The sequence below is a fragment of the Tursiops truncatus genome, chromosome 10 (assembly GCF_011762595.2).
Source record: "Tursiops truncatus isolate mTurTru1 chromosome 10, mTurTru1.mat.Y, whole genome shotgun sequence".
Classification (NCBI taxonomy): Eukaryota; Metazoa; Chordata; class Mammalia; order Artiodactyla; family Delphinidae; genus Tursiops; species Tursiops truncatus.
The window spans coordinates 23,121,844-23,146,877 of NC_047043.1; the positions used below are offsets into that span (position 1 = coordinate 23,121,844).

Genomic DNA, 25,034 nt, shown 5'->3' on the forward strand with positions numbered 1-25,034 from the left:
GAATCCAGGCGGCCTAGACCCCTTGGCAGAAAAGCCGGCTTCCTGACGTCGCATCCAAACCCTTCCAGCAACCTTCCTCTCAGTTTCTCTCTATTGCCTCCTCAGCTTCCATCCCTGTCGCCCACCCACCTCTCCAGAGTCCTAGAGCAGAGAGAGGGGTCTTTAAGATCTCCCCACCCTGCCACCCGAATTCATCTATTTTTCCCCCAATCTGGGATTCCTATCCCTCCCTACAACCTAATTTGCTTTCATCCTGAAGAAATTATTCTGGCCCCTCACTCTCTCATCTCCCAATAGCCTGCTCTCCCTTCCTCCTCTCCCCCAGATGTGAGTCTTCGCCCTGCTGGACGCTGAGCTCTAAGGCTGTTCGGACCACCTCATTTGTTCCTTTGCCCTGCCCTTGCACCCCTCCACCCTATGGATCCCTGAACCCACCCCCGTACCCCCTCTCAGCCCCTTCCCGCCCCCAACCGACTCTTCCCGAAGGCCCCTTACCCGGCGCGAGAGACCCCCCCCACCAGCCCTTTGGCCACACCCCCTATACCTAGCTCCCGGGCGCGGCCTCGACCCCTGACAGCGCCTGCGCAAAGCGGGCAGGTTGGCGGGACGCTCTAAAACCTACAAGGCTACCACCCCGGAAGGAGGAGAAGAGGTGCACGCAGGCGCAGTAGTGTCTAAAGCCTGGCCCAATTAAGGCGTTGGGGGCACCTCCGAGCCCTGGCAGCTCCGCCCAACTCCGGGAACCCGGGAAAACTTGTGAACTAATCAGAAAAAGCGGAAGGCGGGAGATCGGGGACCCTCCCAGCTCGTCGCCCAATGGAAAGGAGGAGGGCAAACGAAATGGCCAATAAGAAACGGCAAGGGGGGCGGGCTCGCTCGGCGGGAGGTTCGGACCCGGGAATTCCGAAGGCGGGGTCGGCGCTGCCCGCGCGCGGAGGCCGCGCCCCTCCTGGCCCTGGTTTCCTCGCTGTCAAACAGCCGCAGGAGCACCAACCCCGGCCGAGCTGGCACTGCCTGGAGAGGGGACCATTCCGAGACTGCACCGCGCGGTAGATACGAACCTGGGCTGGGGCGGGGAGGGAAAAGGCTGGGTTTGCCTTGCATCATCCCGGGAGCCCTTTCTTCTGTTTTTATCCCACCGGAGAAGTCGGTAAGCAAGGGTTTAGATCCACTTTACTGGAGAACGTTAGAGACCCGTTTGCACTGCCTTTTGAGGGGTGACAGTGGATACACTTCCCACTGGGGTTCAAGCCAACTAGTTTTGAGTGAGGGATTGGCCAGAAGAGTGAGGCGTGGGCTAGCAGGTGGGTTACTCTATTTGGATCAGCAGGTTTTACAGGAAGCTTCTCTTCTCCAAATTACAGAGGTGACAAGTTAATATCACACAGAAGCAGTCCCTACCCTCACCCCCACACCTACAGTTCGAATTTCCCTAGAAGCTGCCTAACGTATTGTTGCCTTGCACAGATCGAAGGCTCCTGGAATACTTAGCAGCCTGAGGATTCGATTCAGCTTCGTACCACAAGACGCCTTCATTTTTGCACTACACTGGGACCTTCACCAAACTTTTCAGTTGCAAAGCTGCTGACAATTTTGCATCGCGTCCTAGGCTCCTTGCACTCTGAATTTGCCCTACTCAGGGAGTGTGCTCAAAGTTGAAATTGCACAGAGGACAGCTCAAGTTTGCATCAGACGGAAAGTGAACTTAGGCCAGATGTGCATGGCCCAGTGAGTGGGAAAGGTGATGGATTCCTAAAGTGGAAGAGGTGGTTTGGAGGGGGCACCGCCCATGCTGCCTTGCTTCCAGCTGCTGCGCATAGGGGGCGGCAAGGGTGGCGATCTCTACACCTTCCACCCCCCAAGTGGGGCTGGCTGCACCTACCGCTTGGGCTGCAGGGCCGATCTCTGTGATGTGGCCCTGCGGCCCCAGCAGGAGCCCGGCTTCATCTCTGGAGTCCATGCGGAGCTGCACGCTGAACGCCGGGGTGACGACTGGAGGGTCAGCCTGGAGAACCATAGCAGCCAAGGTGAGGAGTGAGCAGAGCAGCCTTATGCCTGGGCAGTTGCAGTTCTGGGCTGGAATGACCGAGTCTCCACAGGGACTCTGCCTGCCTCCCAAACTCGCCATCAGTTTGGATGGATGGTTGTCATCCAGACCCGTCTTCCCACCAGAAATGTGCAGTGTCAGATATTGTGGGGCTGACCCTGTTTAGCTCTTAGAGGGGCTGGGAGGTAGATCCAGGGCCTGCAATATCAGTGGGGTTGTTCTGGGGCCACTGGGGGACAAGCTCAGACTTAACTAAGTTTCCAGATTTGTTTAGGCACCTTGTCCTTGGCTTAGGGCAGTTATATGTTGAATTGTCTTAATGATCTGGACATGTGTCTTACTCCCTGACTTGGAGGCAGTTAAGTCAGCCTCAGAAGGCCTGGGTTCGCATCTCAGTGCTGCTACTGGCACCTGGCAGTATCACTCAGGCCTGTCACTTCACCTTTTTAGATCTTAGTTTCCTCTTAGGTAGAATGTAAATCTTTGTAAGGTCCGTTTTTGAGGAGTGCTGTGGGGATTGGATATAGTGGCCAACATTCATTTAGTGCTTACTATTATGAGACAAGAACATTTTAAGGGCATTAAATGTAGGTGAGCACAAATACCCCACTTTACAGACAAGGAAAATGAGGCATAAAGAAGCTAACTTGTCCAGGGTCACATGGCTGGTAAGTGGTAGAGCTTGGATTTGAACCCAATCTGAGCTATGCTGATTAGTACTAAGTTGGAACTGAGTGAAAGTGGGCATCTCTGAGAATTGGACCTCAGTGAATTGAGGGAAGGAGTTCATTCCCTCCATGTGCCCTGGGAGAGGGCATAAGAAAAATAAACTCATTCCCAACTCACAAGGAGTTTCATATCTGATGTCACCTGCTGAGAGATTTAGAATGTGAGAATTTGATGACAGGTGTCATGTTCTTCCTCATGTTCCCCAGAAAACCAGACAGGACCAGATTTCTCCACTTCTGACCTGTCATTTGTTTTTGTCGTTCTCTGTATTTGTCTGGTGCCCCACAATCAACAGGGACTTTGGTCAATAATGTCCGACTCCCAAGGGGTCACAGGCTGGAGTTGAGTGATGGTGACCTTCTGACCTTTGGCCCTGAAGGGCCCCCAGAAACCAGCCCCTCAGAGTTCTACTTGTTTCAGCAAGTCCGAGTCAAACCTCAAGATTTTGCTGCCATTACTACCCCACGGTCTAGGGGAGAAGAGGGAACCGGGGTTGGTTTCCGGCCCATGCTGCCCTCCCAGGGGGCTCCACAGCGCCCCCTCAGCACCCTCTCCCCTGCCCCCAAAGCCACGCTGATCCTCAACTCCATTGGCAGCCTCAGCAAGCTCCACTCCCAGCCCCTCACCTTCTCACGGAGTGGGGGTGGGCCACAGAGCCTGCCTGTTCCCACTCCAGCTGGGGAAGTGGGGACAACCCCTTCTGTCCCACCCCCAAGAAACCGGAGGAAATCAGCTCACCGCGTGCTGGCGGAACTGGATGATGAGAGAGAGGCTCCCAAGAGCCCCCCACCAGTCCTTATGGAGCCCAGGAAGAAACTCCGTGTAGAGAAAACCCCACCGACACCCAGTGGGTAAGTGGAGAGAACTTTGTCTCGTTATTTCACTGCCTTTGGATTCTTTTAGAGCCCTAGGCTGGGAGGTAGCTCTCTGCTTGGGGGATGGGGATGGGAGATGGAACAGAGGTTGGAATGACAAGACCTGGGTTAGTTCTTCTAACCAGATTCACCTTTAGTCTAGTGAATCTATATAGGTTCACTCTGCAGTTATCCAGGGGAAAGTTCTAGGCTTCTGCAGGTTTCCAGTGACCCTGGTTTTTGTGTCACTTTCTTCAGAAATCGACGTGGGCGTCCTCGGAAACACCCAGTGAGCAACCCCAGGGCTCCCCCTGCAGTTGGGGGCGGGGAGCACTGTGCAGCCCCTTGTTGCTGCCTACCCCAAGAAGAGACAGTAGCCTGGGTTCAGTGTGATGGTTGTGACATCTGGTTCCATGTGGCCTGTGTTGGTTGCAGCATCCAGGCTGCCAGGGAGGCCGACTTCCAGTGCCCAGGCTGTCGTGTAGGCATCCAGACCTAAGGCCCACCACCAAAGCACCAGAGGACAGAGCTGGCACCTCCAGGACATGGGTGGACACTGGGGTGCCAATGGGTCCTAAGAGATGCCCTCTTCTTCCCTTGCCTCTCTAGGAGGGAATAACTACAGGGGAAGGGGCCATTCCTATGGATTATCAATTCAAGGCCTGGAGCGGGCCCTCATGGCCAAGGTAACAGAAGAGATGGCTTCCTGCCAAAGACATTGCTGCCTCCAGGAAGTTGCCAGTGAGCTGGAAATTCCCGCTTGTCACAAGCTGTAGGTCCTTGTTGTCATGGACACTAGAATGTCTGGTCAAGAGAACCCATCAATTGCAGAGGTCATGCCTGGGAAGTTATAAGCCTCAGACTTGAACAAGCAAGTTCTAAATGTTCTTGATGGCATCGCCTAAGGCATCTCTGGGAAAACCTAGGGCACAGCCCCCAAACTCCCTTACATTGTGGGCAGTCCTGCCGCTGATCCCCGTGACTGTGACCTGACTTTTCAGAGCTTTGCTTCCGTTTCCAAATAAAGAATGAGCAGCTTCATATACTCCAAGGTACTTACTCTTTGTGGGTCTGATACTCCTTGCTTTCCGATTCTTGAGAGAATGGAGTGGTAACGTCTGGAAAACTAATTCAGATTCTTAGGGGAGGAGATGAGCAGACAAGGCAGAGAAATACAAACCTGCTCGCTGAAAAGGTACAAATATATGAGGTAAGCTGGAGGTGGAAAGACAGGAAAAAAGGAATCCAGGTAATTACAGTTTCTAGTTTAAAAGAAAACAGATCCGGGACTTCCCTGGTGGTCCAGCGGGTTAGACTCCGAGCTCCCAATGCGGGGCGGCCCGGGTTCGATCCCTGGTTGGGGAACTACATCCCGCATACATGCCGCAACTAAAGACCCCGCATGCCTCAACTAAGAGTCTGCATGCCGCAACTAAGAGCCCACATGCGCCACAACTAATAGATCCCACATGCCGCAACTAAGACCTGGAGCAGCCAAAATAAATATTTATAAAACAACAAACAACAGATCTACTGCCATTAAAATAAGGTACTTGGGATTTGGTCAAGTTCATGAGGGTGGCAGAACTTTTACAAGGTTCACCAGTACTACCAAGAAGAGAAAACCTGAGACACCAGCTACAACAGATGGCAACCTGGTCCAGTGTATCAACGTAACCCACGTATGCTACACCGATTCTCTTCTGAGAGTCGTACGCCAAGCCAAGATACTGTCAAAGTAGCATTTCTGTAGTTCTTATTAGGAAAGCCCTATCTTGACCTATCCTATTGTACCTGCATATCCATCCCCTTCCTCCTCTACTTAGACTTACCAACCCAAGTTTCTTACACATTGAGGAAAGGCTCCAGAGCAAGGGCCCTAATTAGGAAGTGGCAGAGGCAGGACTAAAATGTGGGAGTTTTGGTGAGTCACAGACAGGGTAGGCAAAAACCTTAAGTGGAAACAAAATGGACCCAGGTATCAAGAAAGCACAAAGTAGAGTTTCCGGTTGCGGTGATATGCAGAAGAAATGAGTACCTAAAAGACTTGACTTCTTAGCACAAAGCCACTGAGGACTTTCGGAGTAGAGGGGGGAAAAGCAAAAAGCCAGCTCCTAATAGGGAATGGGCTATGTAATAACTGCATCTTTGGGCAAAAATAAGGTGTTCACCTCCAATTTCCCCAGGTCACAGGCTCCTAAGAACTAGCTCACACCTATAAGAGCCCTCTACGTATAAACTTGGGATCCAATCCCAGATCTCCCTCTGACATTGTGACTCTGGGCAGTTTAAATGGCATCCTTGGTCTCAGGGTCATTTGGGTGGGAGAGCTATTAATATCCACTATTAACTATCCCCATCCACTCTTCAGTAACTAGAGGAGAATAAACCAAAGACAAAAGTATCCACCTACTAGGTCCCAGGCTTCTTTATTTAAGAACAAAGTGATGAGTGATGTGGGGATTAAAATCAAGAGCATCATTGAACTTCACCTTCCCTCCAACCAGTTCCCCCAAACTCCCTGCCCCCACACCCTTTGTGTTCCCAATTCCTTTCTTAGTGAATGAAGAACTTAATCCCAAAGCCCTGGTACGAGCCCCAGGGTTCTCTCCCTAGCTGTCCCCCTTCCTCTGCCCCCATTCCTGGGAAGGGCAGACACCTCAGTTTGAATGCATGGGGGAGCCCAGAGTGGTGACAGACACCGAGGGAAAGGCCTCACCCTCAGGAAATGGGACCGAGGAGTACAGCGTAGTGAAATGAGGACCCCCATAGCCTGGGGTACCAAAATGGGGCCCTGGCGCCAGAGGAAAGGATACTGGTCCCCCTGAGAAAGGAGACCCAGCAGCCTCAAAATCCTCTCGTTGCGAACAGTCACTGCTTGATCGTTTGCCCTTCTGGCGACGGTTGCAGAACCACACTCGGACCACCTGGGAGAGGAAGACAAGGGAGAGGGACATTCGATCATAAGCTCTGGGAGGTGTGACTGGGAAGGAGATGGAGCACACAGGGATGCGGACAGCGGCACTCACATCCTTCTCAAGCCCGAGCTGCTGAGCGATGTGGCTGATCTGCTGCAGGGTGGGCTTTGGGCACTGCAGGAACATGCTCTCCAGGTTGCCTCTCACTCGGTTCTCAATACTCGTCCGCTTTCTCTTCCGGGCCTGCACGAGGGTCTCTGCCTTGCATATCTGGGCAGGTGGGGAGGAGATGACAAGGAAGGAAGTGGGAGGGCAAGCCTCGAACCTGCTGAGCAGCAGCATCATGAGGTCAATGACTCGAGAGCCAGCTGCTCAGGAGCACTGACCGGCACCAGGGCCACAAGAAAGATCCCGGAAGGTTGGGTTTAGACCAGTGGTCCTGGACCTTCTCCCAGCAGAACTGAGGAACTGCATTCCATCCCATTGAGGACCGCTGCCTCCAAGAGGGAGAGCTGCCAGCCACGGATGGAAGCAGTGGAAATCGGGCTGAGACCAGGCAGGTCCCTATGCATCCCTCCCACCCTCACCTCCTGCAGATTCTCGTTGTTGTCAGCTTCCTCCACCCACTTCTGCAGCAGGGGCCGCAGCTTACACATGTTCTTGAAACTGAGCTGCAAAGCCTCAAAACGGCAGATGGTCGTTTGGCTGAACACCTTCCCTGGGGAGGTGGGTTGAAAGAAGCAAGGTGAGGCAGCAGGCAGGGCCCTTTCGACCCCAAGACCCAGGGCTCGCCACCTCTTCCTGCCCTCCCAAGATCCCACACGAGTACGGTATCTCTTTCCCCTCTACCCTCACCTCTAAAGAGGGTAGAAACACTCTTCCCTCACCCCCTTGGTGGGGAGGAAAGGCCCAAATTCAGGGATGTTCCTTCCAGGGGAGATGTGGTCCCTGTGTTCTGTGGGTCAGAACATGCTAGGTGAGACTCACCAAAGAGAACCCCCAGGGTGAGCCCCACATCGGCCTGGGTATATCCCAGGGTGATCCTCTTCTGCTTTAGGACCTTGGCAAATTGTTCGAGGTCTTTCTGAAGAGCTTTGATGTCCTGGGACTGCATTTTAAAAGGCAGAGGACATGTAAGAGCATAAACATACCAGTTAGCCACCCCACCCCCCCCTTCCATTTGGGCCCCAAGGAATAAATAGTCTGTGGGAGTATCTCTGCTTCCAGGCTGCCCACCTAACAAGTAGAAATAAACTATATACAAATGTCATTTACCCCAGAAAGTGACACATCCATCAGATGCAGAACATCATTTGATAATGGAAAGAAAAGCCCAGGCCTCAATGAGAACACCTATCGGGTTATGAAGGGGGCTCCTGCCATTTAGTTCTTTAACACTCACAAAAGCTTTTTGACTCTAGTATTACTTCAGTTTGAGGAAGTTTTGAGTGTAGAGATACAGAGCACCATGTCTCTGGTTCTCTTTCCAAATATACTCTCTCCAGCTTACTTTGAGGGTCCCACAAACTATGACAAAGCATGCACATTCACAAACACACTACAAAACAGTCGTCGTACGAGGTATGAATAACATGCTTTGTATATAGTTAGTGCTCAGTTTTTAAAAATCTGATTATCCCTTATTTTTAACTGTATCTTTTTGCAATATAAAAGCATCCTCATTGACTAATTCAACATATTTATCGAGCACCTTCTGCAAACCAGTGGCTACACAAAGTAGACCAAAAACACTGGCCCCAGGGACTTCCCTGGTGGTCCAGCTGTTGAGACTCCACACTCCCAGTGCAGGGGGGGGCCGGGTTCCATTCCTGGTCAGGGGACTAGATCCCACACACCACAACTAAAAGCCTGCATGCCGCAACTAAAAGACTCCACATGCCACAACTAAGACCTGGCGGCGCAGCCAAATAGTTAGATAACTTTTTTTAATAAAAAAAAGAAAAGAAAGAAACCTAGCCCCAAGGGGCTTTCATTGTGATGAAATAATTATTATCGAGTGTGGTAGAAGTGCTATGGAAAAAAGTAAAGCAGAGTAGGGAATTATGGGGAAGGTGACAATTTTAAATAAGACAGTCAGAGGTGATGTTTGAGCAAAAGGAAGGAGCAAAGTGGAAAGGCCCTGAGGTGTGTGGGCCCTGGTAGTAGCAAAGCTAGCAGCAAGGCCAGCAGCAAAACTAGCATGGCCGGAGCAGGGTGAGAGGACTGAGGAAAGGGAAGAAGAGGAGCTGATGAGGTCACAGAGGTGAGCAGAGCAGATCCTGGAGCTGCCGCCGTAACTTTGGTTTACTCAGAGAAATAGAAAGCCGCTGAAGGGTTTTGTGCAGTGAAATGATCTGACTCTCACATTTTAAAATGTTCACTCCAGTTGATGTATTGACCATAGACTAAAGAGGCAACTGCAGTAATCCCAGCATAATGATGGTGGCTGGGACCAGGATGGCTCTAAGTGATTGATTCAGGATGTATATCCAAGGTAAAGATAGCAGCGTGTCCAAAGGATTGGATGTAAGGATGTGAAAGGAATGAGGATGCCTGGTCTGGGCCTTAAGCTACTGGGAGATGGACAGGGTGGGGCAGTGCAGGGAGCCATCCCAGCAGGAGACAGAAAATGCGGTGGTCATGTCTAGAAGATATTTGAGTCTTGACGGTGGATGAGAGGTGAATGAAAGGTAGACAGAGCAGAGGTTGATAGATGGAGCCCTGAAGCTCTCCAATGAAGGCCAGTGGCCAGAAGATGGAGAAGAGCAGCCAGGCCTCTGTGCAGTCCTAACCTAAGGGAAGTATTTCAAGGGTCATCAATCACATCAAACTCAAATAAGGTAACTTCCATTCCCAACTTCTGCTCAACCAATGTCGCAAACCTATAAACGTCAGCTGTCCCCATATCTCGGCTTTTCCAAATCATATTTTGGGGATTTGAAATAAGGTAAACCCCAGTTCAAATCCGAGCTTTACCATTTAGCAGTTAAGACCCGTGAAATAGGCTAATAATACCTCCCTAGGAGATTTTGTGCAGGTTAATGAGATAATGATGTAGAAACTGAGCCCACAGCCAGGCATTTAGGAAATGGACCACAATTGGCAGCCATTATCATTCAAGGCTCAGCCGTCGCCTCGAGCAAAGAGTCTAGGGCTACTCGGTCAGCTGCAACCAATCACACCTCCTTCGAAGAGGTCTAAAGGTTTAGTACTTGATCTCTAATTGCTTGCACTTGTCTCTTCCTCGGACCAGAAGATATATCCTTAATAGTCCCCAGCAGGGCTGGATGCGGAAGTCTTCAATTCCCTCAGCAAACCGTACGTTTGGGGAATGGCCTGGAGATGAGTTCTTCCCCTTTTCTCCCCCTGTTCACTGCTTATGGAATTACGGCCGAAATTGGTGTTTCCAGCTCTCTACAAGGGGGTGTCAGGGTGTGCACTCTGCCTGACGGTGACTCACTGGGCCCAAGGCAGAGGTCAAGGGAAGACAAGCCCTAAACTTGATGGAGGGTAAACCCAAACTCCACACATCCACGCAGCCCAAACAGGAGCTTCTATCAGAAACCAGTCACACCCTAGACTTTCAGGAACAATAACCCAGGGATAAGCACTGTTTTCACCCTCAGGCCACACTTAACCCTAAGGCGGAGATCCTGGATCTGATCAAGCTCAAATTTTCAAGAAGGGATCCGCGTAGAAGAAGGGGCTCCAACCCCAAGCTGGGCTGGTAATGAGTGACCCGACCCAGGTCAGACCTAGGAAGTGGAAGGACCTACTTGACAAGGGCCGAGGGGGGAAGCAAGGCCAACTTCCGACTGCCCCAGGCCGCCCTGCCCTCACCTGCGGTTCTCTCTAAATTCCAGCCCCTAGTTCCCGCCTGGCCCCTGCTCAGGGCGGCCTGCAGCCGCCACACACGCGTCCCGGGGCGCCGCCCTCGCCCGCTCCCCTCCTGGGTCGGCGACCTGGGCAGCTGCAGGCGATCACCTCCCGTCGCGTGGCCGCCCCCGGCCGGCGCGGTTGGCCCCCGCCGCCCGCCCCCAGCAGCTCACTCGCCTCCTCGGGGTTCGGCTCCAGCTTCTCCTTCTCCAGCTTCACGGCGCCAGCGGGGGCGGCGCAGGGCTCCGGGGAGGCCCCCTCGGAGCTGCTCTCCACCCCGGCTCCCGCCTCGCCCTCGGGCTGAGGGGTCTCCAGGCCGCCTTGGGGCACCAGCCCCACTCCAACCTGAGGTGCACAGTAGGCCATCCCTCCGCACAAGTCGTAGGGCGGGGGGCACGCGGGAAGACCCCACACCTCGGCGCCGGGCCCAACCCCCGGCCCGATCCCTGACCCACCGGGAGGCCCCTGGAAGCTCATCCAGGTCCGAGGATCAACCCAGCCCGGCTCTGGCCCTCCCGGCCCATCGCCTCCACCGCCCGGCGGGGGGGAGAAGGCGAAGTCGGAAGCCAGGTGTCCCGCCATGGGGAAGGAAGGCGCCCCAAGCCGGGGGCCTAGGAAAACGAGGGCTCTCCAAGGGACTGCTCGACACCTCTCTCCCTCCCCAATCCCACCCACTAGCCTTGACCTCTGGCCCCGCCCCCTGGATGGGTGGGGGAGGGGACGGTGGGGGTGGGAGAAACTGAGGCGGAGGGTGTTTGCCGGCTGGTGGCGGTGGTGTCTGGAAGCCGAAATCCAGGCAGCTCCAGCCGGGCGCCTCTCCAGGCCCCAGATCCCGAGGCTCTTGGTGCAGGTCCCCCATGCGGGCCTTCACTCCCAACTCCCAGCAGGCCGCCCGGCCCTGCCGACGCTCCGCACACACCAGAGCTGCCTGGGATCGCTTCCACACCTCCTGCCCGTTCTTCAGGAGCCCGGCTGCTGGACCCCTCGCCAAACACCCTGGCACCGTCCCCTCACCCGAGCCCAGCCACCCTCTCGGCTCCTCAAACATTAATTGTTTATGTGTCAAGTCCTGATGGGGCTACCCCTCAATTCCTTAACAGCCTCCCTCCCCGTTGTCCTCCTGCACCCCCAATCCAGGAGACTAGGTGTTCCCATTTAGACTACTGGCCAGATTCAGTTACCCCAAAGCTGCGCTGCCCAGCAGCCATCTATCTGCCTAGGCTTCTAAGTTCCACCCCATCACCAGGGGCAGACTGCCAGACAGGCTTCCATTCCATCCCCGACTTTCCCGGCCTCAGAGCCCCCTCACCTACCGGAGTCAGGGATGGAACCCCTTTCTCTTCTAGGGGCCAGGCTCTGGACTGACTGGTCCTGAGTCTCCCAACCTTTGTCCAGACAGAAGAATCGGACGCCCCCTCATGGGTGCCCCACTGTGGGTCACGCACAGCAAGTTCCATGCCCCCCTCTTCAGAGACCCACATTATCTAGTCCGTAGTTGACTGTTCTCCCTCCCCCCACCTCCCAGCCCAGGCCTCCGGCCGTAGGTCCTGGGTGGGGAAAGCCCAGGAGGGAGGGGGGAAGAAAAAAATATCTGACTTCAGGTTCAAAGAGGCTTGGGAGGGATGGGGGGAGGGGGCCGGACAATGGCCTTGGCTGGACAATCCTGGTCCCCAGAGGGGGCAACTCTAACCCTAAACAAGTGCTCAACCCTTGAATGGGCCTGGATGGCTCCCCTGGGGACAGCTTCCTGCCCCACAACCCCCCAGCCCCAATCCCCTCACACGGAATCCCCCTCAGAGCAGCTAAAAGAGCTCCAGCAATAACCCCCCATCCCCTCAAAGACCGAGCCTCAGACAGGGACCCCCACTGGGACCTAGGTCTCCTGTCCCCCTCTAGAGGACTCAGGCGTCCAGCCTCATCATCTACCCCTCCCCCAGCCCCCCAGGCCTTTGTGTAGGGGGGCTGGTGAAAAGATGAGGAGGGGGTGGAGAGCGGCTTTGGGGGGTGCGCAGGAAGCCTTCCCTGAGCTCTCCCACAGGGTCTGTTTTTCTGGGCCTGTCCTGAAGGCTCACACTGCAGGCATAGTGCTTGATTCTGTTTGCAAGAGAATAGCTTTCAGACTGCCTGTCTGCTTGGGATGAGGTTTGTCTGTCTGCTCCCCAAACTTGCCCTAAATGAAGGCCCCGAGGTGAACTGGGGGGCCTCCGGAAAGGCTGTAGGCCAGAGCTCCCTACAGCTTGGAAGGCCAGAATCCTGAGCCTGGGACGTGGACCTCTGCCGACTTAGACGTCTCTTCATCTCAGCCCCGTCTCAGGTTGTTTGCTCAGCGTCTGCCTTCTGAGGGGCTTGGGGGGTCCTGCTGGGGGTCCTCTTGACTGTGGCCAGCCGTCTTCAACTTGGTGGTATCTGGGAGTCCTTTGAGCCTGTTTTTTTGGTTTTTGTTTTTTTTCTCCTCTGAATCTATATCACACAGCCCCTGCTCCAGCCCATCTCTAAGTACTTTTTGGGCAACTAATTGTATGCATGCATTTCAATACTTCCCATAGGTCTGTTGGAAGATCTACAGGGCAGTGAAACTGGAGCTGTGTTCACCGCTAAACCACTAACTGCCCAAAAGGCAGATAGATTAAGGGGCCCGGTGGGGGTGGAGAGGTGTGCTTTGGACCAGGAGGGGCCCCTCCCCAGCCATCTCCCCAACCCCCAGGACAGAGCCATCACAGCCCCTTTGTCATGCATCTATCTGCTGTCTGCCAAGAAGACGGCCTCCCGGAGGAGGGGGATGGGCGGACCTGGGAAAGCTCCTACAGCAGTGCTTCTTGGCTCGCCGCCCTCTAGGCTCCCAGAAACCCCTTCCCCCATGTGGTGCAGAGAGCCCCTGTACCCCTGTCTTCCCAGCGGCCCCTAAAACACCTTCCCCTTTTCCCCCAATCAACAACAACCTCTGTTTTTTAGATTTCAATGAATAGTTGCTCTAGGTGGTATGTTTCTGGCCTGGGCAAGAGTCCCATTCCAGAGGGAGAGACAGAGGAGGGGAGGGTGCCCGGCTGCCTGGCTGGCTTGTAGCCAGAGATCTGAGCCAGATCAGTCAGGTGTTGCCTGGAGCCTGACCCAGAACCTTAATGGAAAGTTAAGTTTGTCTGCAGTCCTAGCCAGCCCCTGCCCGGGCCAGCTCTGTGCAGGCCCAGAGGAGACTGGAAGCGGGGTTAGGTCATCAGACCTGGCTCCTCCACTCTCCTGGGTCTTAGGGAGTCACTAAACAGCTTCAAGTCCCCGAAACCAATTTAGGACTGGCCTCACAAACTCTCCGCATACACCTTTATTATAGTGCAATGTCAAGGTCCTACATAAAGACAAAAGCAAGTATCTGGTTGTAGAGCATGACCCAGGGAGGGCAGGTGAGGGCCACCACTCCCTGCCAGGTGTGGCTGGCCTGGCATGGTTGCTAGGAGGTGCGATGGTGGCCTTGCTGCTGTCGGCCCAGCCATCCCCTCACTGTTCTGTTGGGAAAACCAGCTGAAATGGCTCATGGGGACCAACGGAGACTTGCTCTACACCAGGGTAGCAAACCCCTTATTTTGGCTTCTGGCTACTGTCAATCTGAAGGCAGAAGAAAGGGAAAGAATGGAAGGCTGAGGAGAGAAGGATTCAGGCTTTGCCCACTTTGGGAGAATATCTCCCTTAATCTCAATTTACACATTTTCCACTGCTCACCGTAAACCACACCCCTTCTTCTCAACAACTGACCCTATGATCTCTCCTGCGAGGTCTGCAAACTGAAATCTTCTTTTCCCAAATCCAGGTACTGTTACCTCAAAACTAGGAGTCAGCTCTCTGCTTGTAGTCTGTAGGGGGATAGAGAGGTGAAAGCAAGAGGGAGGGGAAGCCAGGAGAAGAGGTCAGGAATAAACCAAGGGTCTGCAGACCAGGGTCCTGGGCCCTGGATCTGACACCCCAGCGGACGGCGCCTCGCTTTCTGTGCCTTGGTTTCCTCATCTAATAAAGAGGAATTGGACCAAATGAGCCCTAAATTTCCTTCCAGCTCAGACATAAAAGTGCTGCCCCTCTCCCATACACCCTCCTCTCTATCCTCGCCATTTAGTTGTCATGGGACTAGCAATCTCTCTCTGCACGCCTGTGAAGAGAAATTGGGGTTGGAGGGGTGGGAGAGGAGAGACTCAGTGAGATGCTGGCACAGGCTTTCCCGCCCCGCACCCCCATCTCCCAGCAGCCTTCCTGGGAAATCTAGCAGAGTTTCCCCTCGAGTTTGATCAAGATTTGTTTGATGAGTTTGGGAGGCCAGTTTTGATTTGGTTTTGGTGTTTGGGAACTTATAAGAACATACTTCAGGAAGTAAAACTTTGTGTGTGTGTGTGTGTGTGTGTGTGTGTGTGTGTGTGTGTGTGTGTGTGTACAAAGGCTAGAGAGGAAACGGAAATCCTAACCTACTCCTTCTTTTCATATTTTTCATATTCCCTCCTCAGTTGCTTTTCTCTAAATCACTGCTCTTGGACCTCAGCCTCCCAGAGAGAGGGAAACCAGATGATCCTTAAGGTCGCTTCCAGCTCTAAAATTCTAAAAAAAAAAGAAAGCAAAACCTGTCGGGACTTCCCTGGTTGTCCAATGGGTAAGACTCTGCGCTCCCAATGCAGGGGGCCTGGGTTCAAGCCCTGGTCGGGGAACTAGATCCCACATGCATGCCGCAACTAAAAAAAGAAAAAGAAACACAGTTCTAAAATTCTGAGCATACCTGCTGCCCTGCCCTTCTGCCACTTCTTCCAGAGGAAGGTGCCTACAGCTCCCACAGTGACCACTCCAGAGGCCAGGAGCCCAAAGAAGATCCAGACAGGGCTGGGTGTGTGTTGCTTAGAACCAGGAGGCTCTGAAAGGTGTGGGCATGTGAGGCACTGACAGACGAGCCTGGCTCCCCCACCCTTTCCCTGGGCTACCCTGTCTGCTCATCTGAGGTCCTGCAGAGACCCAGCATTGGACTGGGATGCCACCAGACAGGAAACCTCTGCTGTGTCAAAGGGCATCTCAGTGGACTGCTGGCTCTAAGCAGTCCCATCCCACTGGGATCAGATGGCTTGAGGTCCCAAAGACCCAGGCTTCAGGGACAGCTGGACACCAGAGGACAGAAGCCACGGGCCCTGCATGTTGGGATGGGCTCTCTTCTAGGGGGCTTTGTAGAGAGGCACACGCACTGAGAGGGCCAGTGGGACAGGGAGGAGTGGTGGCAAAGGAGACCTAGAGACTCCTAGACCAGGGGGGACTTGCCACCTCTGGTCTTGCCACACTGCCATGCATCCTCCATAACAGGGCCTGGGCAGCCACCCAGGCACCATTCACACCACATTCCATGGTGACTGTCGGTCCCGCCCCGCCCTGAGTACCCTGGGGTGCTAAGCCCTGGGCTAGAACTTGAACACCAAGTGGAGAATGGATTGACCAAATATGTGTGAGAGAAGGCAAGGCCAGTGGCTAGGCTGGTTAGCAACAGAACTGTGCTCATGTAGGACAAAGATAATGCATGGACTTCCCCGCTGGTACAGCGGTTAAGACTCCGCACTTCAAATGCAGGGGGCACGGGTTCGATCCCTGGTCTGGGAAGATCTTACATGCCACGTGGTGTGGCCAAACAAACAAACAAAAAACTGTGCTCACGAAGGACACATTTAATGCAATAGAGGTCTGCTCCCTCATCCCTCCCCGCCATGCCCTCAGCCCCTTCACCTTCCACGCTGCTCAGTCCCCACCTATCATTCCTATCATAGGCTGCAGGCTGGGGCCCCACCCCAGCTTCCAGGTATTTCCTGAAATGGTGGAGGCAGCTCTTGGTCAAGAAGCATTACTCTTTTCACTTCTCTCCATCTGTAGTTCTGTTTTTTCCTAGCTTGCTTTTGCTGGAATTGAAAGACTCAAGTGTACTGAGAAGGGAGTCCTGGCCATCAGAGTTGTATTGCCAGTGTCCCCAGGTGCTCTGATTCCCAAGCAAGTCGTGTGACTCTGAAATGCCGAAGTCCCAGAACTCCAAAGGAGAAGAAAACATTAGTTTTCTCTACCTCCACTCCCACCACTTCCCAAAATGCCTGGAATTCCCTTCCTCGGCTGATAAACCTTCACTCATTCTCCAAGACATATCTTCCCGGTCATGCACATCCCCACCAAAGTCATGCTGCACCCCACCCTTCATGCCCTGCGGCAAGTGGCTCCCTCCTTTGCTCCCATCATGCCCTGCTCATGCCACAGTCATGGTACTGAGCACACTGAGCCCTCCTGAATGCAGGGACCCATGCCCTGTGCCCAGCATCATGGGGTTTTGTTTGTTTGTTTTTGGCCGCACCTTGCCCATGCAGGACTTCCCTGACCAGGGATAGAACCTGCGCAGTGGAAGCGCAGAGTCTTAACCGCTGGACCACCAGGGAAGCCTCACCAAGCTTTTTTAATTGAAGTATAGTTCACAGAAAGTATTATATTAGTTTCAAGTGTACTACATGGTGATTTGACATTTGCGTACATTATGAAATGATCATCACGAAAAGTAGTATCCACCTGTCTCCAAAAGTGTTACTACTGGGGATTTCCCTGCTGGTCCAATGGGTAAGACTCCGCGCTCCTAGTGCAGGGGGCCCAGGTTCGATCCCTGGTCGGGGAACTAGATCTCGCATACAACTAAGAGTTCACATGCCACAACTAAGAAGTCCACGTGCCACAGCTATGAATGAGCCCGCATGCCGCAACGAAGATCCCCCATGCCGTAACTAAGATCCAGCGCAGCCTAAATAAATAAATAAATATTTTTTAAAAAATGTTACTACCGGGGCTTCCCTGGTGGCACAGTGGTTGAGAGTCCGCCTGCCGATGCAGGGGACACAGGTTCGTGACCCGGTCCGGGAAGATCCCACATGCCGCGGAGCGGCTGGGCCCGTGAGCCATGGTCGCTGGGCCTGCGCGTGCGGAGCCTGTGCTCTGCAACGGGAGAGGCCACAACAGTGAGAGGCCCGCGTACCACAAAAAAAAAAAAAAAAAACTATGCAAAAAAAATGTTACTACCAAATTATTAACCATATTAACCGTATGCCTTACACAGCAACATGTTTAAATCCCAGATCTAAATGCCACTATTAGATATATTGTCCATAGCAAATGTAACTGGACCTCTCTAAGCCTCAATTTCCTCATCTGGGAGTTGGAGATAACAATAGTGATCAAATCATATAATGCATGCCAGTGTTAATGTCATACCTGCCAATAAGAATTCAAGAAATTCAAGAACTAGTAGCTGCTATTTATTTTTTTAATATTTATTTACTTATTTGGCCACGCTGGGTCTTAGTTGTGGCACTCAGGATATTCTATCTTCATTGTGGCATGCAGATCTTTTTTAGTTGTGGCATGCAGGGTCTTTTACTTGTGGCATGTGGGATCTAGCTCCCTGATGAGGGATCGAACCTGGGCCCCCTGCATTGGGAGCTCCAAAGCTTAGTCATTGGACCACCAGGGAAGTCCCAGTAGCTGCTATTGTAATGTTTATTATTGGTAAAGCACCATGAACAGCATTTACTAGACCCTCAGATATTGCTAGATGAAAAAAAAAAATGTAGGTTAGAAATATACTTCTCTTGGGACCCTGACCTGGTTTCCAGGGTTCCTATAAATACTGGTGGAGATGGGGAGGTGGCTATGTCAGAAAGGCCATTTATTTCCCAGACCCTGGATTTGAAAAACTTGGATACAATTTTTTTTTTTTCACCTGAAGGGAAGTCCTGGGGTTCTTGAGACAACGGAGAACTCTCTAGCCCTGTTCCCTGACTGGAGAAAGGTAGGAGTCTTATACTTAAGTCCTACCCTTTCCAATACCCAATACTCAATATCCAATCTTTTGGGCACCATCAGGTACACACTAGGGTCTGGAGTCAGGGATGAAACCCCCCAGGAGGAGGCAGCATCAGTGAAGGGTGCTGTATCCAGAGTGCTCAGCAGGGTGCCTGGCCTCGAGTTTAATAAATATTAGTTTAACGATAATGAATGAACAACTCCATATCTTTAGGACTGCTTTGAGCTCTTCCCTTCACTCCCCATCACCTTGGCTCTGATTCTTCTGCTCCACGATGCTTCTTAGTTGATAACAAGGTACTGGGCTTTGGCCTTCATTTTGAGAATCAGCTTTTCCCAAACCCCTAGGTCCCTGGCTTCAGACCAGGATGCCTGGAACTCTGCCCACCTGCCCTCCTTGCAGTACCATTAGAAAGATTGGTCATCCGAGAGCTTGAGAATTCATAATGGGCTTGCTCAGGGCTAGGCTGGGAAGCAGTGATGAAGCTGTAGTGCAGAGAATAGGTTGCTGAGGGGAAAAGAAATGGTGGGAATGGGTTATCTCTAGTGGGCACTTTTTTGGGGAGATGATTCCACCTGTAAGAAGGTGAGGAGGTAGGACTATCACTAGGACAGCAAAAGAGTGAGTAAGGGGCATGGGGAGTGAACAATGGGAAGGGAAACTCTTGCTGCCCTGCAGGATCTCATCCAGGCTCATAGTTTTAGATAGTAATGACTCCACTGTCCAAATCCTTGCACTTCACATCAGTGTACCCAACCACCTATTGGCCGTCTTGACAGAATGTCCTACATCACCTTAAATTCAACATATCTAAACTAAGGATATCCTCTTAGCCCCCACCAGGGAATAATCTGGCCCTCATCCTACATTCCTGGTAGGTGGCATCACCATCCGACCTATCTGCTTGCTTAAGTCAGAACTGGGTTGTAGTGTGGGAAATTAACTTATGTCACAGTGGCCTCCTGGTACAGTACTGTGAAGCTATCCAGAGGTCGTGGAACAAAAAGGCTCACAGACCAAACTAAGATGCTTGAACCACGTGGTTTATTAAATAAAGGTAAAACACACCATGAGGAGCAAGGGAAAGTGATGAGGGGAGGTTAACACATTTAAGATCAGGTTCATATTGGGTGGAAGGCTCTTGCAGCCTGAATTCTGGGTTATGCATACTGATAGCCTCAGATGTCTCATATGTTTTGGGGCTCATGAGTATTTAGTGCCTACTTTGGTCCCTCCCTCCCTCCCTCCCTCCCTCCCTCCCTCCCTCCCTCCCTCCCTCCCTCCCTCCCTCCCTCATGCAGGCTCACTAGTGTGGTGCATGGGCTTAGTTGCTCTGTGGCATGTGGGATCTTCCTGGACCAGGGCTTGAACCTGTGTCCCCTGCATTGGCAGGCGGATTCTTAACCACCGCACCACCAGGGAAGCCCTCTTTTTCTTTCTTTTTTTGGCCCCATGGCATGTGGGATCTTAGTTCCCCAGCGACTGAACCCACAGCCCCTGCACTGGAAGCACAGTCTTCACCACTAGACCTCCAGGGAAGTCCCCCTCCCTCTCTTTCTACCTCAGTTCACACAAATATGTGTTCTATTGATACATACTTATGGACGTCTAACGTGTCTCACAGATTTCCAATGTGCTTACCTTTATAAATTCCATCTGTCCCATTTGTCGTCTTGTCTTCTATAGCAGAACTGGCTATTCCCAAACAATAGGCAGGTGTGCTTTACATGGGCGCTTATACTGGACTGCTGCCTACCTCAACACCTTCCAGTTTCAAACCATTACCAAGCTCTGCCCATTTTTAACTTCCCATTCCTCAAATCTGGACATTCCTCTCTATCCTCATCAAGCCAACCCATAGCATTGCTTGTTTGGTTTATAGCCAGAGTCTTTCCAATTGGCCTCCTTCCCTCCCGTCTTAACCATTTAAAATCCGTCTTCCTTGATATAATCAGGGTAATCAATCTGGAAATATGTGTCTGACTGCATAGCTCTCTGCTGCTCCTTCAAGGATTCCCTTTCATTCTCAGGATGACTTCCAAGCTCCTTAGCAGACTAAACAAGGCCCCTCAAAGGCTTACTTCACCCTCATCTCCCACCACTCCCTGCCTTCACTCTTGGACCAGGAATGTTCGAGCATCTCTCCTCCTGCTGCTGTTCCACGTCCCAGTGTCTTCCTGAGACTGTTCACTCTCAAGGGAAGACTCGCGACCCCTTCTGCTCCATACACCAGTGGCATTAAAGCCTTACCCTGGCCTCAAACCGTCTGCACTCTACTGCACCCCTTTATTTCAGAGATGACCTCTGACTCTTACTCAGAGGATGGTGGGCTAATCCACAATGCACACACACACCCTGCACACTCATCTATGTGCTGTGCTGCCCTAACGGGGCCATCCCTTTTCTTCTTCAAAGCTTCTTCCTTGGCCTCCCTTTGACCCCCTGGTTATTCCCTTCTAACTAGCAGGGGAATAGAGAGATAGGAGGTTTGAGGACAGTGCTCCTCAGGCTTGCCAGAGCCTAAGAATCACCTGGGCTGTTTGTTTCCTAGGCCTTTCCTCTCTAGAGCCTGACTCAGGAGGTTTGAGTGGGACCCAATAATCTATTTTTAACAAGCACCTCATTGATGATTCTTATGAGATATAATGCCTTGGTTTTAAGTCTCTGAGCTTTACTTTTCTCATGTATAAAATGAGGAAATAGTGCCTATCTTAGAGGACTAAAGGTAATACCTCTCCCCCTAAAAAAAAGAAAAGAAAAGAAAAGAAAACTGTAGATATTTTAAAATACATTGTTAGTTAGACATAACTCCTGTTATCACTGGCTCCTTTTCCAGAAATTTCTCCCTTTAGGCTCACTTCTTCTCTTCCCAAAATAGGCTCCGAGAATAAATTGTCCTTCTCTACTCCTTAGTCCCTCACTGTTTTCCTCTAAATTTTTTAATTGAAGTATAGTTGACTTATAATATTATATTAGTTTCAGGTGTAAAACATAGTGATTCAATATTTTATAGAATATATTCCATTTAAAGTTGTTATAAAATATTGGCTATATTCCCTGTGCTGTACAGTACATCCTATATCCTCCTTTTTTTTAGCCCTTGCCACATGGTACCTGGGATCTTAGTTCCCCCACCAGGGATCGAACTTCTGCCCCCTGCATAGGGAGCACGGAGTCTTAACCACCGGACCACCAGGGAAGTCCCTATATTATTTATTTTATACCTAGTCGTTTGTACCTCTTAATCCCGTGCCCCTATCTTGCCCCTCCCTCTACTCCTCTCCCCACTGGTAACCACTAGTTTGTTCTCTGTATCTATGAGTCTCTTTCTGTTTTCTGTTGTTATAGTCATTTGTTTGTTTTATTTTTCAGATTCCACATATAAGTAAAAACATACAGTATTTGTCTTTCTTTGTCTGGTTTATTTATTTATTTATTTATTTATTTATTTAGTGGTTTGCGGGCCTCTCACTGTTGTGGCCTCTCCCGTTGCAGAGCACAGGCTCCGGACACGCAGGCTCAACGGCCATGGCTCACGGGCCCAGCCACTCCACGGCATGTGGGATCTTCCCAGACCAGGGCACGAACCCATGTCCCCTGCATCGGCAGGCAGACTCTCAACCACTGCGCCACCAGGGAAGCCCTGTCTGGTTTATTTCATTAAGCATAGTACCCTCCAGGTCCATCCATGTTGTTGCAAATGGCAAACTTTCATTCTTTTTATGGCTGAATAATATTCCATTGTATATATACATCACATCTTCTTTATCTGTTCATCTGTTGATGGATACCTAGATTACTTCCATATCTTGGTTATTATAAATAATGCTGCTATGAACATTGGGAAACATATATCTTTTCAAATTAGTGTTTTTGTTTTCTTCAGATATATACCCAGGAGTGGAATTGCTGGATCATATAGTTGTTCTATTTTTAGTTTCTTTAGGAACCTCTACACTGTTTTCCACAGTATCTGTACCAATTTACATTCCTACCAACGGTGCACGAGGGTTGCCTTTTCTCCACATCCGCACCAATAAAATTTATTGTTTGTTGTCTTATTGATGATAGCCATTCTGACAGTGTGAGGTGATATCTCATTGTGGTTTTGTTTGCATTTCCCTGATGATTAATGACATTGAGCATGTTCTCATGTGCCTGTTAGACATCTGTATGTCTTCTTTGGAAAAATGACTATTCGTGTCTTCTGTCCATTTTAAAAATCAGGATGTTTGATTTTTTGGATATTGAGTTACATGAGCTGTTTATATCTTTTGGATATCAACCCCTTATGAGACATATCGTTTGCAAATATCTTCTCCCATCCAGGATGTTGTCTTTTTGTTTTGTTGATAATTTTCTTCGCCGTGCAAAAGCTTTTAAGTTTGATTACTTCTCATTTGTTTAGTTCTGCTTTTGTTTCCCTTGCCTAAGGAGACAGATCCAAAAGAATATTGCTAAGACTTATGTCAAAGTGTGTACTGCTTATATTTTCTCCTAGAATATTTATGGTTTCCAGTCTTACATTTAGGTCTTAATCCATTTTAAGTTTATTTTTTTATAAGGTGTGAGAAAATGTTCTAATTTCATTCCTTTACATGTAGCTGTCCAGTTGTCCCAACGTCATTTGCTGGAGAGACTGTCTTTTCCCCACTGTATATTTTTGCCTCCTTTGTCATAGATTAATTAACCGTATGTGCATGGGTTTATTTCAGGACTCTCCGTTCTGTTCCATTGATCTATATGTCTGTTTCTGTGCCAGTACCACACTGTTTTGATTACTTAGCTTTGTAGTATAGTCTGAAGTTAGGGCCCATGGTACCTCTGGCTTTGTTCTTTTTTCTCAATATTGTTTTGGCTATTTGGGGTCTTTTGCAGTTCCATACAAATTTTAGGATTATTTGTTCCAGTTCTGTGAAAAATATCATGGATATTTTCATAGAGATTGCATTAAATCTGTAGATTGCTTCGGGTCATTTGGACATTTTAACAATATTAATTCTTCCAATCTATGAGCACAGGATATCTTTCCGTTTACTTGTATTGTCTTCAATTTCGTTCATTAATGTCTTAGAGTTTTCAGAGTATAAATCTTTCACCTCCTTGGTTAAGTTTATTCCTAATTATTTTTTTCTTTTTTTTTTTTTTTTTTTTTTTTTTTTTTTTTTTTTTGCGGTACGCGGGCCTCTCATCACTGCAGCCTCTCCTGCTGCGGAGCACAGGCTCCGGACGCGCAGGCTCAGCAGCCATGGCTCACGGGCCCAGCCGCTCCGCGGCACATGGGATCCTCCCAGACCGGGTCACGAACCCGTGTCCCCTGCATCGTCAGGCGGACTCTCAACCACTGCGCCACCAGGGAAGCCCTATTTTATTCTTTTTGATGCAATTGTAAACGGGATTGTTTTCTTGCTTTCTCTTTCTGAGAGTTCATTCCCACTCACGTCTAATTAACAAAGTACTTTACTTGATTGCTTTTTTCTGATAATAAAGTAATATCAACTATCTCAGAATAACACCACAAAGAAAGCAAAAGGCCCTCCAACACCTTTCCTCCCAACATAACCAGTGTCATCAGCTTGGTGAATGCTCTAAAAGGTTACTTTTCATGAACCTGCGTTTTTAAACAAAAAATTAGATTCTACTCTTATGTAACTTCTTTATTTTCTTTTTTTTCCCCAGCCAGTTTCTTATTTTTCTTTTTTCTTTTTTTGATTTTAACATGTTCTTGCAACTTTACTGAAATCATGAATATCCCAGAGTCATTTATCATTTAAAAAAATCAATTTAATGCTATCAAAAGGTGATATTCACATTAATCCTGTTTGCCTTCACACCACTGTCATGAGCCTTCATTCCAAGCGCCATAAACAAAGAGGGCCAGCACCACATGGGCGGCGACCACTGCAACAATAACAGCATAAAAATAGCTGTCCCTATTGGACGTCCCAAAGGCACCTTCAAAAACATAATATTTATCATGAAATATAACCCAGCAGGTACAGTGATCTTTAAAGCTGTGAAGAACAGGAGCATCTCCAGAGTGAATGCTAATGAACTCTCATTTCTGAAGCCGGGTGGCTGCAGTGTGTTCAGTGACGCTTTATCAAGGCGCTCCGTGCCCACAGCAGGTGCTCAGAAGCGGGCTGGCCTCAGTGGCTGTGCTCAGTCGGCTTGGGCGACAGGTCAGTCCAGGCGAGCTGCACTGGAAGTGCCTGTGAGCTCAGACTGACCAGCCTACTATCCACTTCCTAATTGCAAAAGCCACCAACACTTTTCAGCCCTTATCTGATGTGCTCTCTCAGCCTCCTGTGACCCTGGATGTCACTTCCTCCTGTCACTCTCCTGTTTGGGAGCTGACTCCTCTCCCCTGCCTCCCAGACTGGCTCCAGTACCCCAGCCGTGACTATTGGGTTTTCTGAGTCACTTCTTCAAGCCCTACCCTGTGCTCATTCTCCAGGTGTTGCCTGGAAACACCCACTCACCTCTGGACTTCTCTCATTACCCTCCTAGCTCCCATCATCCGTCCTCCACACAGCTGCTTTTTCAACATAAGTCTGATCATTTTACTGCCCTGCGTGAGATTCCTTCAATGAGACCTTCCCCAATGCCTTCAAAAATAGTCCATTTCTCCACCTGGCTCCTGTGAGAAACGAACCTGACCAGGATTTGGAATCAGAAAAATCTGGATTGGCGTTTCTCACTCAACAACATATCAGCAGTGTAAATTTAGGGAAGCTGTGTAACTTCTAAGTGTCTCTCTCTCTCATCGGTAACAC

At 50.6% G+C, this 25,034-nt stretch overlaps 2 protein-coding genes and 1 pseudogene across 5 annotated transcripts; 1 reads left to right on the top strand and 2 right to left on the bottom strand.

Annotated features, from left to right (window-relative positions):
- The first annotated feature begins 900 nt into the window (after positions 1 to 900).
- On the top strand, positions 901 to 4,675 carry TCF19 (transcription factor 19). Of its 4 annotated transcripts, XM_019927179.3 has the most exons (5): positions 901 to 1,049; positions 1,468 to 2,027; positions 3,072 to 3,627; positions 3,889 to 3,919; positions 4,240 to 4,675. In XM_019927179.3, the coding sequence occupies exons 2-5, from the start codon at positions 1,790 to 1,792 to the stop codon at positions 4,318 to 4,320; spliced, it is 906 nt and encodes a 301-aa protein (XP_019782738.1). In that variant the 5' UTR covers positions 901 to 1,049; positions 1,468 to 1,789; the 3' UTR covers positions 4,321 to 4,675. The 4 variants fall into 4 exon arrangements, with proteins under 4 accessions (XP_019782738.1, XP_004311278.1, XP_073643940.1 ...); XM_004311230.4 differs by having other exon boundaries at positions 3,889 to 4,675; XM_073787839.1 differs by lacking the exon at positions 3,889 to 3,919.
- Positions 4,676 to 6,174: 1,499 nt separating this feature from the next.
- POU5F1 (POU class 5 homeobox 1) lies at positions 6,175 to 11,008 on the bottom strand. The gene is made up of 5 exons (XM_033863985.2): positions 10,602 to 11,008; positions 7,536 to 7,656; positions 7,136 to 7,266; positions 6,660 to 6,818; positions 6,175 to 6,557 (listed from the first exon to the last, which is right to left on the bottom strand). Exons 1-5 carry the CDS (start codon positions 11,004 to 11,006, stop codon positions 6,291 to 6,293), a joined length of 1,083 nt encoding a protein of 360 aa, XP_033719876.1. The 5' UTR covers positions 11,007 to 11,008; the 3' UTR covers positions 6,175 to 6,290.
- A 12,903-nt stretch (positions 11,009 to 23,911) lies between these two features.
- LOC101322604 (vacuolar ATPase assembly integral membrane protein VMA21-like) lies at positions 23,912 to 24,390 on the bottom strand (annotated as a pseudogene).
- Positions 24,391 to 25,034: the final 644 nt, after the last annotated feature.